Source organism: Pelodiscus sinensis, chromosome 2, assembly GCF_049634645.1.
Source record: "Pelodiscus sinensis isolate JC-2024 chromosome 2, ASM4963464v1, whole genome shotgun sequence".
NCBI classification, from domain to species: Eukaryota; Metazoa; Chordata; order Testudines; family Trionychidae; genus Pelodiscus; species Pelodiscus sinensis.
The window spans coordinates 200,358,459-200,372,601 of record NC_134712.1 but is presented as its reverse complement, the minus strand read 5'-3'; the positions used below and the strand labels follow the sequence as shown (position 1 = coordinate 200,372,601).

Genomic DNA, 14,143 nt, shown 5'->3' with positions numbered 1-14,143 from the left:
TTTTCACTTGTGACCCCTGGGCCACAAGCAGCAGGGCAGTGGAAGGCAGCCGCCAGCAAGCCGCCCAGTGTGGCCGGGGCCGTGGGACTCTGGGAGCGTGGCTCAGCTGCAACAGGAGGCAAGGCAGTGGTAGAGTGAAGCTGGTGCGTGAGGAGTCGGCCGGGACACAGTTGCCGAGCGACCGAACGCTTCCCCAGCTGGGAGAAGGCTGGGGTCCCTCAGACAGCAGGCTGGGGGATTGGGTCGGGGCAGAGGACCCAGAGGTAAATAAGGGTACATGGGGGGGGGGGGGTCAGAGGAGGAGGCAGAGAAGACACGGGAGAGGAGTGGAGGATGGAGGAGAGGAGAGAGAAAGATCCAAAGGGATGCAGAGAGGAAAAGAGGCACATAGGAGAAAGAGACAGGGGGAAGGAGCCTGCAGGGCAGAGGACATTAAGGACCGCAAATGCCTCGAAGGAACCCCAGGAGGGCAAGGAGTCTGGTGAGAAGGGGGAAGGCAGCGACCCCAGGCAGTGAGGTGGGAGGGGTCACACAAATTCATTTAGTATTTTAGGGGGTCATGGTATCACAAAGTTTGAGAACCCCTGGCGTAAGTGACACTTTCTTTTCAGATTTTTAACTTTTATGGTTTTTTTTCATTAGAAAATGGGTTTTTATACACTTTAAATTCAATTTCAATTAAAATTGAAACAGCATTTCCAAATTTTGTTAGTGAAATAAAGTTACTCTTATACATAAGAACAAGTTTTAAGTGCAAAACTTATTGTAATAAATTGTTATACGGAGAAACTTTTAATTCTGCTAATTTATTTCTGATCAGCATGTTCTTTAAGATTTTAGAACTAGTATTTCATTCTCTCTCATTTTTAATCATAGATTATGCCTGAGAAAATTGTGCCAATTCTGCACCAAAATCTTCCTCTGGGCCCTAGTTGCTGGTTGGAATTGGTGCTTGAAATAGGGATGTAAAGGGTTAATTGGTTACCCCGTAAGCATCACCCTTTTTGGGTGATGCTTACTGGGTAAGTGGTTAACAGGTGGTCTGGCTGGGCCTGAGCAGTCCCCTGCCCATGGAGTGTCGCAGGTGGAGGGACCCACAGGATCCCAGTTATTCAGTTGAACTTAACGTTTATCATTTATCTTTCTCATCAGGATTTTACATCCTTGGCTTGAAGAATAGTTAATGCCCCCTCTGAGCATACCTGTTTGTCCCCTATTACACAGCTGGCAGTCAGTTCTTTCTGGCAAAGATTCATGTTGGGTCTCAATCTTTCCTTTATGGAGTGGTAAGTTGTAGGTCAGTCTCAAGCTCTGGCCATCCCCAAATCCCAGTGTAAGGGAATCATTCTAGGTTTAGTTGGAAGGCATCTTTCTGATTGAGAGAAACACATGTGAGTCTTGGGTCTTTTGTGAAAGAGAGCAACTATACTGCTGTAACCAGATTAACTCAGTCTCTTCTCACATACTGTATGTGTCTGACCTAAGCTCACAGTTCAGAGTAGTCCCAGCTGAGGATGTAAAGGACTAGTTGACTATCTGATAAGCAAATGCATTTCAAAATAGCTTGGAGCCCGGGATCAGCTGGGGACTCAGCAGCTGACCCTGGGCTCCCTGTGGCAGCATCCTTTGGAGCCTGGGATCGACCCTGGGCTCAGTGAGGTGTGCCAGCTTTGAAATATACAAGAGTTCCCAGTGGGGGGCTCTTGTGCATTTCAAAGCGGAAGAGCTGGCAAGGAACCGGGAGTCAGTAGGACTTACTGCTGGCTCTGGGCTCCACCCTGCATTCCAGCTTTGAAATGCACAAGAGGGCTCTTGTACATTTCAAAGGCAGAATGTGGAAGTGCCTAACGACTAGTCGATGGAAGTTCTATCGACTACTTGACTAGTAAATTAATTGCTAGTTAACATCCCTAGTCCTAGCCATGGGCAGGCTTTCTAGGGCTACGGTTTGTTGGCCAGATATGTCAGTCAGGTTCTGGTGTGGTAACTGTACTATAGTTTTGCCCACACTAGTAGGGATATAAGAGGTTAACTGGTTAGATGGTAAGCAGGTGGCTTAACTGGCCTGGCTAGCTGGACCTTGCCTGTGGCCACAGTGAACCCAGCCAGAGCAGCTGCCCTCCTTCCCCCCCGTGGCAGCCACTGTGGCTGAGACCAGAAAAGCTCCCCTGGCCACAATGGCCCGGAGCAGCTTCCCCCCCCCCCCCCCAACTGCAGTTGGGCCAATGCCGGAGCATGCAGTGAGGCTGGAGCAGCAGCCTCCCCACTTGCAGCTGCATTGGAGCCAGAGGAGCCACTACCCCCCAGCTGTACTGGGGTCGCGGGGGTGGTGCTCAGGGTTAACAATTAAACTTAATGTTTAACCAGTTAACATTTTATATGTAAATTCACATCCCTGTGCTCTATTAGGCTGTGCTTCAAGCACAGATTGGACAGGAAGTCTCAATTTCAGTTCTTCTAGGCTCTCTTGTGTTATCTAGTGACTGTTTTTCTCCAATCCCCGAGACAGTACATAGTGCAGCATGAGTTGGGAAAAAATGATTTATTAAATGACCAATCTCTTATGCAACAGAATGGCCATATTTTAAGGTGAGGCCTAGAAATGTTTTATGAATCTCTGGGAACTTTTAAGTGGCAAATTGGGAATATCAGACAGGTCTGCTGAAAGAATATGGACACTTAGGGCTCGTCTACACTGGCCCCTTTTCCGAAAGGGGCATGCTAATTTCACAGGTCGTAATAGGGAAATCCGCGGGGGATTTAAATATCCCCCGCGGCATTTAAATAAAAATGTCTGCCGCTTTTTTCCGGCTTTTAGAAAAGCCGGAAAAGAACGTCTACACTGGCCCCGATCCTCCGGGAAAAAAGCCCTTTTCCGGAGGATCTCTTATTCCTATCTGTGCTTCAAGCACGCTTTGAAGTAGGAATAAGAGATCCTCCGGAAAAGGGCTTTTTTTCCGGAGGATCGTGGCCAGTGTAGACGTTCTTTTCCGGCTTTTCTAAAAACCGGAAAAAAGCGGCGGACATTTTTATTTAAATGCCGCGGGAGATATTTAAATCCCCCGCGGATTTCCCTATTACAACCTGTGAAATTAGCATGCCCCTTTCGGAAAAGGGACCAGTGTAGACGTAGCCTTAAGGTTTACCAAAGCATGTTCTTAAAGCTTCGCTTTTACTTGGAGAACTAGAAAGGATCACAAAAGGTATGCCCTTAACAAGTTTGATAGATGATTAGTGGATGTCAGAATTCTAGTTTGTCTTCCAAAGAGCATTCAAAGTCCTATAATTCAGTACAGGAGGTCATCTAATCTCTGTCATCAGTAACTCCTTTGGAGCTGTTATGTTCCAGGAGCTGATTCAAATCACCTGCAGACCTTATAGAGCCGTGGTCACCAACCAGTAGATCACTATCTACCGGTAGCTCTCAGGGGCTCTAAGAGTAGCTCTTGAGCCCTCTCTGAACTGCGTGCCTGCGCAGTACATTTATATTAGATTTCCTCATTTGAGGAGCAGCTACTCACTGAGCAACAACACAGGTGAGTAGCTGCGAGGAATGGTGGGAGCTGGGAGGTCGCGAGGGCTGAAACACCCCAGCAAGCTGACTGTGGCTTGCAGCTGAAAGAAGCTGCCCCACGCTCCAGCTGATCGGCGGCTTCTCCTCGGTGCCTGCCCAGGTGGAGCTTGGTGCACCCTGGCTGAGCGCCATGGCCAGTTGGCCGGGCAGCTACTTCTCTTCCCTCCAGCGAGGCTGCCCTGCGCTCAGCCCAGGGAGGCTGCGTCTAGCTCCAGCTGTGCTGGAGCAAGCTTCCCAGGCTGAGCACAGGATCACAGATGCCCATCTGATGGACTGTATACGACTAGCAATCTCAGACTACAACCCAGACTTCAAGACACTGGCAGATACTGTTCAGTCACAGGTGTCACACTGAGACTGTTATTGGAAGAAAAAATATATAATTATCAATACTTGATTTTAGATTTACAAAATAGCAGAGAACAAAATGTATAAATGTAAATGCTTCATTTGACATTTAAATAGCATGAATTAAAAACAGACCATTTATTTCATAACTATAAACATGTGATTTTAATTTTATATATTGCATAATTTAAAAATAAACAGTTTAACAGCGTGTATAAGGGCTGGGGATAGCAAGTGATGGACAGGGGAATAGAGAGGGCGGGGCTTCAAGGAAGAGGTGGGGCTTCAAGGAAGGGGCAGGGTGGTAGATCTTGGCCTGTTCTGAGACTTAAAAAGTGATCTTGGGTGTAAAAAGGTTGGAGACCACTGTTATAGAGATTAAAGGAATTTTAAGTAATGTTTGTAAACTCCTTGGGATGGGGATTATCTTTTTGTTCTGGATTTGTATGACGCCTAGCACAGTCGGATTCTCTTCAATAACTAAGATTACTATAGTTCCTAGGAATAGAAATAATAGGTCTTCAGGTATAGTTTGGAAATTATTGCACATTTTGGTAGTGGTCTGTCAAGCCAGAGACTAGGATACTTTAATAGGGCTGCTAACTAGGATGTAATCTATTTTTAAAAAATATTTAAATATAACGTTAATGTAAAGAGCGTTTCATGCAAGTATTAATACATTTCATTCATAGACTGGTATCGTCTTCGATCACCCATTTGAAAATGAATGTGTCGGTCCTTGCTGCTTTAGGTCATTATCAAAAAGAACTCATCATCATCAAGGAAACACGCCCTATGAAGTGGTGGTCAAAGCATGAAGAGGCACAAAATGTTAAGCATATCTGGCACGTAAACCTCTTGGCAATGCTGTTTACAACAGTGCCTTGCAAGCGCTTGCTCTCCCTTTTAGGTGACATTTGTAAACAAGCAGCATTATCTTTTGTAAACAAACTTGTTTGTCTTATCAGTTGGTGGAACAAAAAGTAGGACTCAAGCTGTAAAGTTTAACATTTTTATTTTTGAATGCAGTTATTTGTAAAGTTGATTTTTCACAATAGAGTTTGCACTACAGTATTGAGGTGTTCTGAAAAATACTATTTTCTTTAAGACACGTTTGTAATAAAATTAATTTCAGCAATGTACACTTTATTCTGTATTGTAATTGAAATAGATTTGAAGATGCAGAAACCATGCAGAAATATTTATAATAAATTTAAATTGGTATTCTATTATTGTTTAACAATGCAGTTAAAACTGATTTGTTTTGTATTAATCATTTGAGGTAGCTGCAATAATTGGCAGACCTAATTTTCATGGTTATGGATTTAATAGAAGTTAAATGAGCCACTTCTTTTGGAAATGTTGTGGAAAAACAACCACTGGTTCTAGGAAAAATATGAATTTCAAACTTTCCATCACTTTTTTTTTTCCCCCACCCCCAAGTACTTCAAAGAAAAGCCTGTAATGTAGACATAAGCCAACTGATTTGATCCTGCAAAGGTAAAGATGACAACCCAGCATGGCCTTGACTGGAGCCAAGTAATCTGGTATAGTCTACGGTTCAGACTAAGCATGCAAACCAAACAACTGAGAGTAACAGGAGCTTATGATAAAAATTGTATTGCCAGTACTAATGGTTCAAAACTCATGAGTCAAGTCCCAAAACTCAGGAGACTTTTTTAAGTTTTCTTTATTTATGTACTTGTTTCCGAGCATTTAGGATATACTTCATGTTTTCAGACTACACAGCCAAGAAGAGGAGCAACTTCATATATTTAAAATGAAAGCTAAAAGTCAGAGGTAGGGTGTAGCAGCAGCAGGCTCAGTGTGGGAGTTCTAGGTAGGAGGGGAGGAGGAGGGCATGGGTGCAAAGTCCGTGCAATTGTGAGATGCTTACCTGAATGCGCATGACTCTGGCTATGTCTAGACTGCAGGCTTCTTTTTGAAGAAGCTTTTTCAGAAGAGTTCTTCCGGAAGAGCTCATCCATACTACCGAAGCCTATTGAAAAAGCGATCTACTTTTTTGAAAGATAGTGTCCGTTCGCTGTGGATGCTATCTCGCAATTAAACTGTGATTACTACGGACGGAGTGGCCACCAGGGCCCCTCTGCTCTTTCCTCTTCTTGCAAAAGAACTCCCTTTTCCCTGTCCGCACATGCTTTTTCCCAAAAGAACTTTCGGAAAAGGGCTTCTTCCTCGTAGAAAGAGGACTACCAATGCTGTAAAAACCCCTCTGTTCTGATTTTCTTTCAAAAGAATGCGATTGCAGTGTGGGTGCAATTGAATTTTTTTTAAATGGCTGTTTTTCCAAAAATACTCTGTAGTGTAGACATGCCACACTCAGGCACTACTCTCAAACACTGCTTGCTGCTGCTCCCATTGGCCACAATTGCACCCAGTTGGAGTAGCAAGGGATAAGCCTCTAGGCATAGCTTTGTTGTGCCACCATTTCTCCAGATGCAGGAAGGGGTAAATAGAATGGTAGTGCAAGAAGCTTCTTGCTCCTCCCACCAGTCAGAACCTGTGGTTCAGATCCAGCCCTGGCTTACCCAAATCTGGCCTGCAATGCTCATGAAGGGACCACAAGGCTGGAGCACCATTGCTGACTCCCTGCCCTGCATTGGGAACCCCTAGCCCTCCGGGCCGTAAGTTCCCCCACCTCTGCTTTAAAGCAATAATGGTTTTAAAAAAACAAACAACCCTGATTCTAAAATAAGAAATATTTCTGCCAAATATTCATTTCTACAGTATTAAAGCAGAATGTTCTGCATTTTGTTTTCCATTACATGAAAGAATCTAGTTGATCAAAAAAAAAAAATTACCTACATTTCAATAAAGTTTAAGCTCTCCTTCTATATGTGATGAAATTTCTGAACGGCAACCTGCCCTATTGGAGGAAAAGTAATGTGAAATAGTTGTTAGGTAGAAAAACACACTAACAAGAAAATAGCTGTTTTTAAGGTTGGAAGTATTTACAAATGCTAATGTACTGTTAAATATGTTAGATAACCCAGTTATCTAACATTTAACAATACATTAGCATTTCTACATGAAGGCAAATGTAGACTCTGTCATACAGATGTCTGAATGGTTCAGGAATATTTTTCAAAAGTTTTTGATGGCCATGTTCATGCAATAACTTGGCAGCTGGATGTAGTTTTTTTTCATATTTCATAAAGTAATTGGTGCCCAAAATTAGGGATGTCACTGTGTAGACAACTATATGATTAACTGAGACACCTGAGTGTATTGGTTAAACTTATCAACTGATAAATTATTGACTTATCTGATAAAGGCAGCAAGGGGAGGGGGGAAGCAGGAGCCAGTGCGTGTGTGGAGCAGTCTTAAAAGCTGGCTCTCCATGATCACTGGATCTGCCTGCCCCCTTCCTGCCATGCTACTGCGTCTATCAGAGACAGACTCCCCCTCCCCAAGGACAGGGGCTGCTTCTGCGGAGCAGCTTCTGTGCATGGGGAGCTTGGACCCCCGGCAAGCAGGCTGCTGTCACCCTGCACTGCTGCCTCTGTATCAGAAGCAGCAGGGCAGGGTGGTAGGCTGCTGATCTGCATGGGGATCTGGTTTTTAAACTGGCTCCCCTTGCAGACTAGCTCCTATCTGCTACTTTATGCTGCTGCCTCGGATATGGAGACAACAGCGTGACTTCTGGGGACTATTAAATAGCCATGTAACAGGTAAGATTTTACGGGGTTACACAACTATTCAATTACATGATATCTAACATCCCTGCCCAAAATAAGTCTCTCGTTAATATACCCTTCACTCAGCAAAATATTAAGCTAGATGACCTCTCAAACTATTGCATTGTCATCTGTGTCTAGATTAAAGATATTAAATTGCAGTTATCTGGCTAATCGTGTAGTCGATGCAATTTGCGTCAACTACACAATTAGTTGATAAGAGCCACAATGCAGAGCCAGATCGGCAGAAGCTCCATGAACCTTCTTGAGTCGGGACTGAGCAATCCTGGCTTATGCCAGCTCTGGGAGCCACCCACACTGCAACTCTGCATTTTAAATGTTGGGCTTGTACTACATTTTAAAATGCAGAGGTGCAGCATCCCAACTCATGCTGAGTCCATCAGCCCCTGTTTGTGGTGGCCAGCCCTGTCCACCATGAACAGGGCTGGTACCAAAGCACCCTCTCTTCACAGTGGCCAGGGCTGGTCATGGGCAGTGGCTGCTCCAGCCCCAGTCCCTGTTTGCAGCAGCCTCCCTTATCCTCCCTCTTCCCACTGCCCCTGCAGCACCGCTGAGAGTGCTGGGGGAACTAGCTTTTAAGCCTGCTCCTGCCAGCAATAGCTCCTGTCCCTTTCTCTCCCCTGCTGCCATTAATGCTTGTCAGGTAGCTGACTACTCGCTAACATCCCTACGCTAGGTATTAATTTTAATGCATTTTCAGAAGCAATATTGCAAACACAGGTTCTTTGCATAGAGTGAAACAAAAGACAGAACTATGTAGCACTTTAAAGACTAACAAGATGGTTTATTAGGTGATGAGCTTTCGTGGGCCAGACCCACTTCCTCAGATCAAGATGTGGAAGAAAATTGGCACAACCATATATATGTTTGTGACAGACAATTCTGTGCACGTGAGCAAGAGTTGGGAAGAACTTGAAAGATGTTTATAGGAATTCATGTTTGTGCAACATTAATATAACCCCTAAACTTGCTGTGGTACATCTACATGAATTGCAAAATACATTAAATCTTGGTTTCAGTATAAGGAGAGAAGATAAGGGGAAAACCGGCATAACTACTTCTGCAAGGAGAGACTCACTAAAAATAGATCCTCAAGAATTGCTATTCTTGCTGGTGATTAGAGACTATTTATAATCTTTTTATTTTGTGCTATGCAGAATATTTGGATAATTAAATTTTTTCCCAAAAGGAATGCTGCAGGTAATAATAGGTTAACTCTGTCCCTGCCACAATAAAATAAAACAAAACAATTGGAAAGCAATGCAGGTCACATCTTTCTTAGTGTAAATGCTGAAGTAGATGGTGTCACAGAGTGTGGGGGGTCATGGGGCCCTGCACCCCCAACCCCAGCGAGATGTGACTCTCAACCAGCAAGTAGAAGAGAAGGTTTATTTGCTGACAGGCACGCAGTGTAGCACAGACTTGTTGACACAGGAACGAGGACCAGTCAGTACAGTCCAACTTGGGGAAAGGGGAGTCCAGAGCCAGTGCCCTTGGGCCCCCTCCCTGTATCCTCCATCCGCTGAGATCTCACACACACACACACCCGCCTGCGGCAACTGGTGCCGGCAGCCCCGCCTTCTACTTTGTCTGGATTCCTGGGCAAGGTGTCCCTGGGTGGCCCCCCTTCCCCCTGGCTCAGGTTACAAGACAGCCTGCTCTAATGTGCTCCTGCCCTCAGTGAGAGCCACACCCAACATTCCATTCCCCAGCCAGGTACCAGTGTTGTGCCCAGGGAAACTGAGGCACACGCATAGGCTACGTCTAGATTGCAAGCTTCTTTTGGAAGAAGCTTTTTTCGGAAGAGATCTTCCGAAAAAACTTCTTCTGAAAGAGCATCCACACACAAAAGCGCATCAAAAAAAGATGCACTTTTTTGAAAGAGAGTATCCAGACTGAGAGTTCCGCTCTCACATAAAAGGCCACCCGGAACCACTTCAGCCAGGGCTTTAGGTCACCAGTTGCTTCCGAGTGCTGGTGCCAAAGCCTTGCAGAGACATGTGCTTAAATGGAACCCCCTGAACAGCCATTTCTTTGCTTCTGCTGTGTGCTTGCTACCTCTTTGAGGGACAGCAAAGCTCTCGCAGTGCCTGCTGTGGTTGCCCTTTCATTTTTGGATGCCACAGCTTTTCTCTTAGTGCTATGGAGCCGGAGCAGCCCTGGGTATGCAATGGCCCCAATTTTTGCAACACTTTGTGCCAGCTGCCTTCCTGGTCCTGCCTTCCTGGTCCTTCTTGAGCTAGACCCCAAGCTCATTCTAGGGGTCCTCTTTTTGGGTGCAGGAGCTACATTCTGGCAGCTGCAACCCCAACCCCCTATGAAGAGGCGAGGAGTTTTTGAGGCTCGACACCTGTTCAGACTGGTAGGACAGCCAGCAGTGGCTCCAAAACTTCCACATGTGGAAGGCCACCTTTTTGGAGCTGTGTGTCTGGCTTGCCCTTGCCCTCCAGAGACATGACACTCACCTGCGGCCTGTCATCCCCCCTGGAGAAGATAGTCACAATAGCCCTCTGGAAGCTCACCACCTCCCACAGCTACAGCTACCAGTTTGGCGTGGGGAAGTCCATCGAGGCCCGCCCGCCTCATGGAGGTAAGGCACTCTCAGGCTGCAGTCCCTGTGGAGAGTGGGGGGAGTCCTGATAAGGGGACCCTCAGGAAAGGGGATTTGTGGGCTGTGGGGCATAAAGTGGGGGTGGTAGGAAGCCCTGTCCCCAGGGGGTTGTGCTGTCCCGCCCTCACACAGCCCTACTGCTACTGCTGGTGAAGCAGCCTCATAGATGGTGGCTCCTGGGGGGGGGGGGCGGCAGGAATCTCCCAAGGGCTCAGGTACCCCCTCTCCTGTTTTATGTGTTTATCTCTCTCTCCTTCTGCAGGTGGTGAGAGCCATCAACTCCATCCTGTTGCGCAGGGTCATCCGCCTGTGAGACCTGGACCTGACTGTGGTTGGATTTGCTGCCCTTATATATATATATAAATAGAAATATACCTTCTCATAGAGCTGGAAGGGACCTTGAAAGGTCATCAAGTCCAGCTCCCCTGCCCTCACAGCAGGACCAAGTACCATCCCTGACAGATTTGCCCTAGGTCGCTCCCTCAAGGATTGAACTCTCAACCCTGGGATTAGCAGGCCAATGCTCAAACCTCTGATCTATCTCACCCACTGCTGCTTTGCATGTGCAGGCATGCCCGTGTGCTGTGTGCGGCACGTCTCGGTCTGTGTGGGGTCATGCCTGTGCCCTTCTGGCTAGCCTGCTTCCAGCCATTACGACTCCTCGACCCCCCCTTGGCAGGACGTGTGTGGCCTCCTCTGAGCCTGGCAGCAGGATCCAAGCTGTGCTCGGGGCTGCCTGCTGGCTGTGTCCATGTGCCGCACACTAACACTGCATGTGGTTGCATGTGCACAGACCGCAACATGATGTCTAGCCCAAGTGACACTTGCCCCCCCACCCCTTGTGCGTCTGCATCTCCCGCCCTGTGTGTGTGACAAAGTGAGACCATTCACTTGAAGATCCTTCCCAGGTGTCCGAGGAGGCCTGGGAGTCGTCATGGCTCACTGGCACTGGCTCCAGAAAGAGAGTCATGGTGTCTGTCTCTGCCTTCGGCCGGCCCTGGCCCTCCTGCTCCTGCTCCGCGGAGACCTCCGGCTGGGTGATGACAGGGGTCTCCAGGCCGGAGTCCACGAGGACAGTTGGGGAAGATGTTTCCCCACCCCTTAGGATCTGGTGCAGCTTGTCGACGTAGGGGCAGGTGTGGGGTCGGTGTCTGTGCTCCACCAGGGAGTCGGCCATCTGGCCATAAATGTCCATGTTTTGCTGCTTGGACTGGAGATCCTGCAAGGTCTCCGCCTTGCCCCACAGCTCGAGGAAGCACAGGATCTCCGGTCTGGACTGGATCCTGGGACCCCGGGGCTGTTCCCTGCGAGGGCCAGGGAGATTGCAGGGGCTTGAGGCTGAGACATGACTGGCAAGGCCTGTGGCAGGGAGAAAGAACCACGCAGTGAGTTGCTGCTCTGACGCCAGCTTCCACTAGGCTTGTCCGGGGTGCTTGCAGCTTTAAGAGGGGCCAAGAGACAGGAACTATAGAGTCCTGATTACTTTGTATGCAGTGGCCATCAGGGCACCTGTGTTATTTCCTGGAGGCCCCTTCTTTTGGGGAAAAAAACCAACCCTCCTCTCCATCTACACATGCCTTTTTCCGAAAGAGGTCTTTCAGAAAAAGGCTTCTTCCTTGTAGAAAGAGGATTACCTGTGTCGGAAGAACCCCTCTGTTCTTTTGATTTACTTTCGAAAGAATGCAACTGCAGTGTGGACATTCCGCAAGTTTTGTCAGAAAAATGGCTGTTTTTCTGACCAAATTCTAGTGTAGATTTACCCACAGGGTTACAACAGAACAGCACTGGACAGCAGGAATTATATGCAACATACGAAAGCAAACAGTAAACACAATCCCCACTGTCTCTCAGATAGCAAAGCAAATAAACTTGTATCTTGTTTGTATAAAACAAGATACTAGATTTTGCCACTCAGTCACAGGGGAACCTTCTAAACACAGAATATAGTGATAAGTGGCGTATTAACCAAACTCACACTTTTAATATCAGAATTTTTATTACTTCCATTTAAAAAGTTCTTCTACTACATCTGCATGATTATTTTAAAAAGCTGATCTATGTTGTCTCTTGCCTGAAGAGAAATTAACAAACTCGTGTTGATAGTTTCTCTGAATTATTGGAGTAATATGCAGAATAAGAAGGTTTCCGAAGTACTTTGCTCTACATTCAACAACATATATTATGATGTTCATCTGCTCTAGGTCTTATTGGTAAAATCAAGGTAGCCATTTAAAAGAAGGCGGGGGGCACTATCTTTTTTTTTGACTTGCTAACTAAACCTCTAATATGCTGTGTACTACAACCTTATGTTCCAGGAATAGCAACAAATTGTGATGAACCAGTGAGCACTAGGAACTGCATTTATTATATTGTGTTCTTCGAGTTTTAAACTGTGTGATATCTTGTTCTCAGGGGCTTTTTTACTACAGTTCAGTACCTGCTATATCGAATATGAAATGTCACTTTTTAATTAAATAAAAAAGCAGTCAAATTAAAAATCTAATTTCTGCCTGAAACATTTTAAAGCTGTTGTTGCTCTGAAGATTTCGAATTCTAAAATTTTAGAATTCAAAAGCTATTAACTAACTTTAAGTTCCTGAAGCCTTTTAGGCACATTTGAATGTTTTACCTTTTGCTGGTGAGGAATATAAACACAAATAGAAAACCTTTCTGCACCTTTGTCAAAGAGATTTTAAAAGTTGATATCTTATAAACAGGACACCGTTATTGTTAATTTTAAATTCAAAACTATTATTCACAATAGCTATAGGTTGGCTCCCTCGTTTATCTATAAGGGCATATTCAGTGGTATGCCTCCCAAGAGCTATGGGACAGAAGTGGCTTTACAAGCCAAGGGTAAAATGGAGCAACATCAGTGGCTACTCTAGCTTAGTAGCATCCCTGGAGTTGCCTATTGGTTTGCTGTGCAGCAACCCATATTCACTTGGCATTATACTACTCCCCATTCTGCCACAACCCAGGCCTTTCCCTAGGGAATGCATAAGTCTAACAGAGTTCCTGCTCTGGAGAATTTTCCTCGGCCACTTGTAATACCTATCTAGCCCTATTTGTCACTAGTTCAGGGCTAGAGAAGAGTGCAGTATATTGTCTTATATTGCATACTCTTTAACTTGTGCCAAAATATGTGTTACGGCTTCTGTGGGATGTAGCCTATGGATAGTTTAAGTTAACAAAAAATAAGGTGAAGTTATGTTTTGAGCCTAAATATTGAGAGCATGGGAAATTGAAGTTATTAGTGTGAAAATAGTTAAATATAAGTTGAAAGTAAAGTATTAAAATGTTTTATTTACCTAAATCAACAATGTTATGTATTCTGGATTTTTTTCTTCAAAAGCAAACATAATATTTTAACAAAAAAAGCATTTGCATTTAGTTAAACTTTCAAGTTTTTTAAATCAGGTTTTTGTTAAAATTGTTTTTTACTAAAATATTTTAATGAAGTATTAAAAAAAAAAAATTAAATTGACTGTGTCAGCCAGGTCAACATGAGAAACTTAAAATATTGGTGTCTGCAGCTAACCTGGTTGTCTTCACCTTCATTTTCCCGTTTGTTCATAATCTGGAAAAGAAAAACAAGCTTTCCTGCTTTTTCAGGTCTCTTTTCTAAAGCTGAACTATTCCAGTTTTTAAAATATTTTCAATGTTAATTTCTGCAAAATTCTGCATTGTTCAGTGGCACAGAATTTCCCCAGAAATAATTGAAGACTTTTCTTCTTACCTCATGGCTACTTAACTTTAAGATCTTTAGGTGTGGGACCTTGTCAGAGGCTTTCTGAAAGTCCACATACTTTCATGGGCCAGTGGGAACTGCAAGATTTTGCTGGGGGTGGGGGCAGCGTGCAAAACCTCTCATTCTGCTCCCCTGGGGTT

The 14,143-nt window shown here is 45.1% G+C and overlaps 1 protein-coding gene and 1 long non-coding RNA gene across 9 annotated transcripts in view; one reads left to right on the top strand and one right to left on the bottom strand.

Annotated features, from left to right (window-relative positions):
- The window catches only part of SP4 (Sp4 transcription factor), a 51,236-nt gene that overhangs the window by 12,782 nt on the left and 24,311 nt on the right, over positions 1-14,143 (top strand). The window contains exon 4 of one of the 5 annotated variants that reach the window (XM_075922232.1): positions 4,674-10,626. The exons of the other annotated variants lie outside the window; for them this stretch is intronic. Within the exon in view, the coding sequence (XP_075778347.1) occupies positions 4,674-4,909 (236 nt within the window). The 3' untranslated portion in view covers positions 4,910-10,626. Of the gene's footprint in view, positions 1-4,673; positions 10,627-14,143 lie in introns of those variants that run through there. 5 annotated transcript variants of the gene reach the window in all.
- Positions 11,376-14,143, bottom strand: part of LOC142827321 (uncharacterized) — a 37,418-nt gene continuing 34,650 nt past the window's right edge. For all 4 annotated transcript variants that reach the window (XR_012902002.1, XR_012902003.1, XR_012902004.1 and 1 more), the window contains one exon: positions 11,376-11,611. This is a non-coding gene — a long non-coding RNA (uncharacterized LOC142827321). The remainder of the gene's footprint in view (positions 11,612-14,143) is intronic.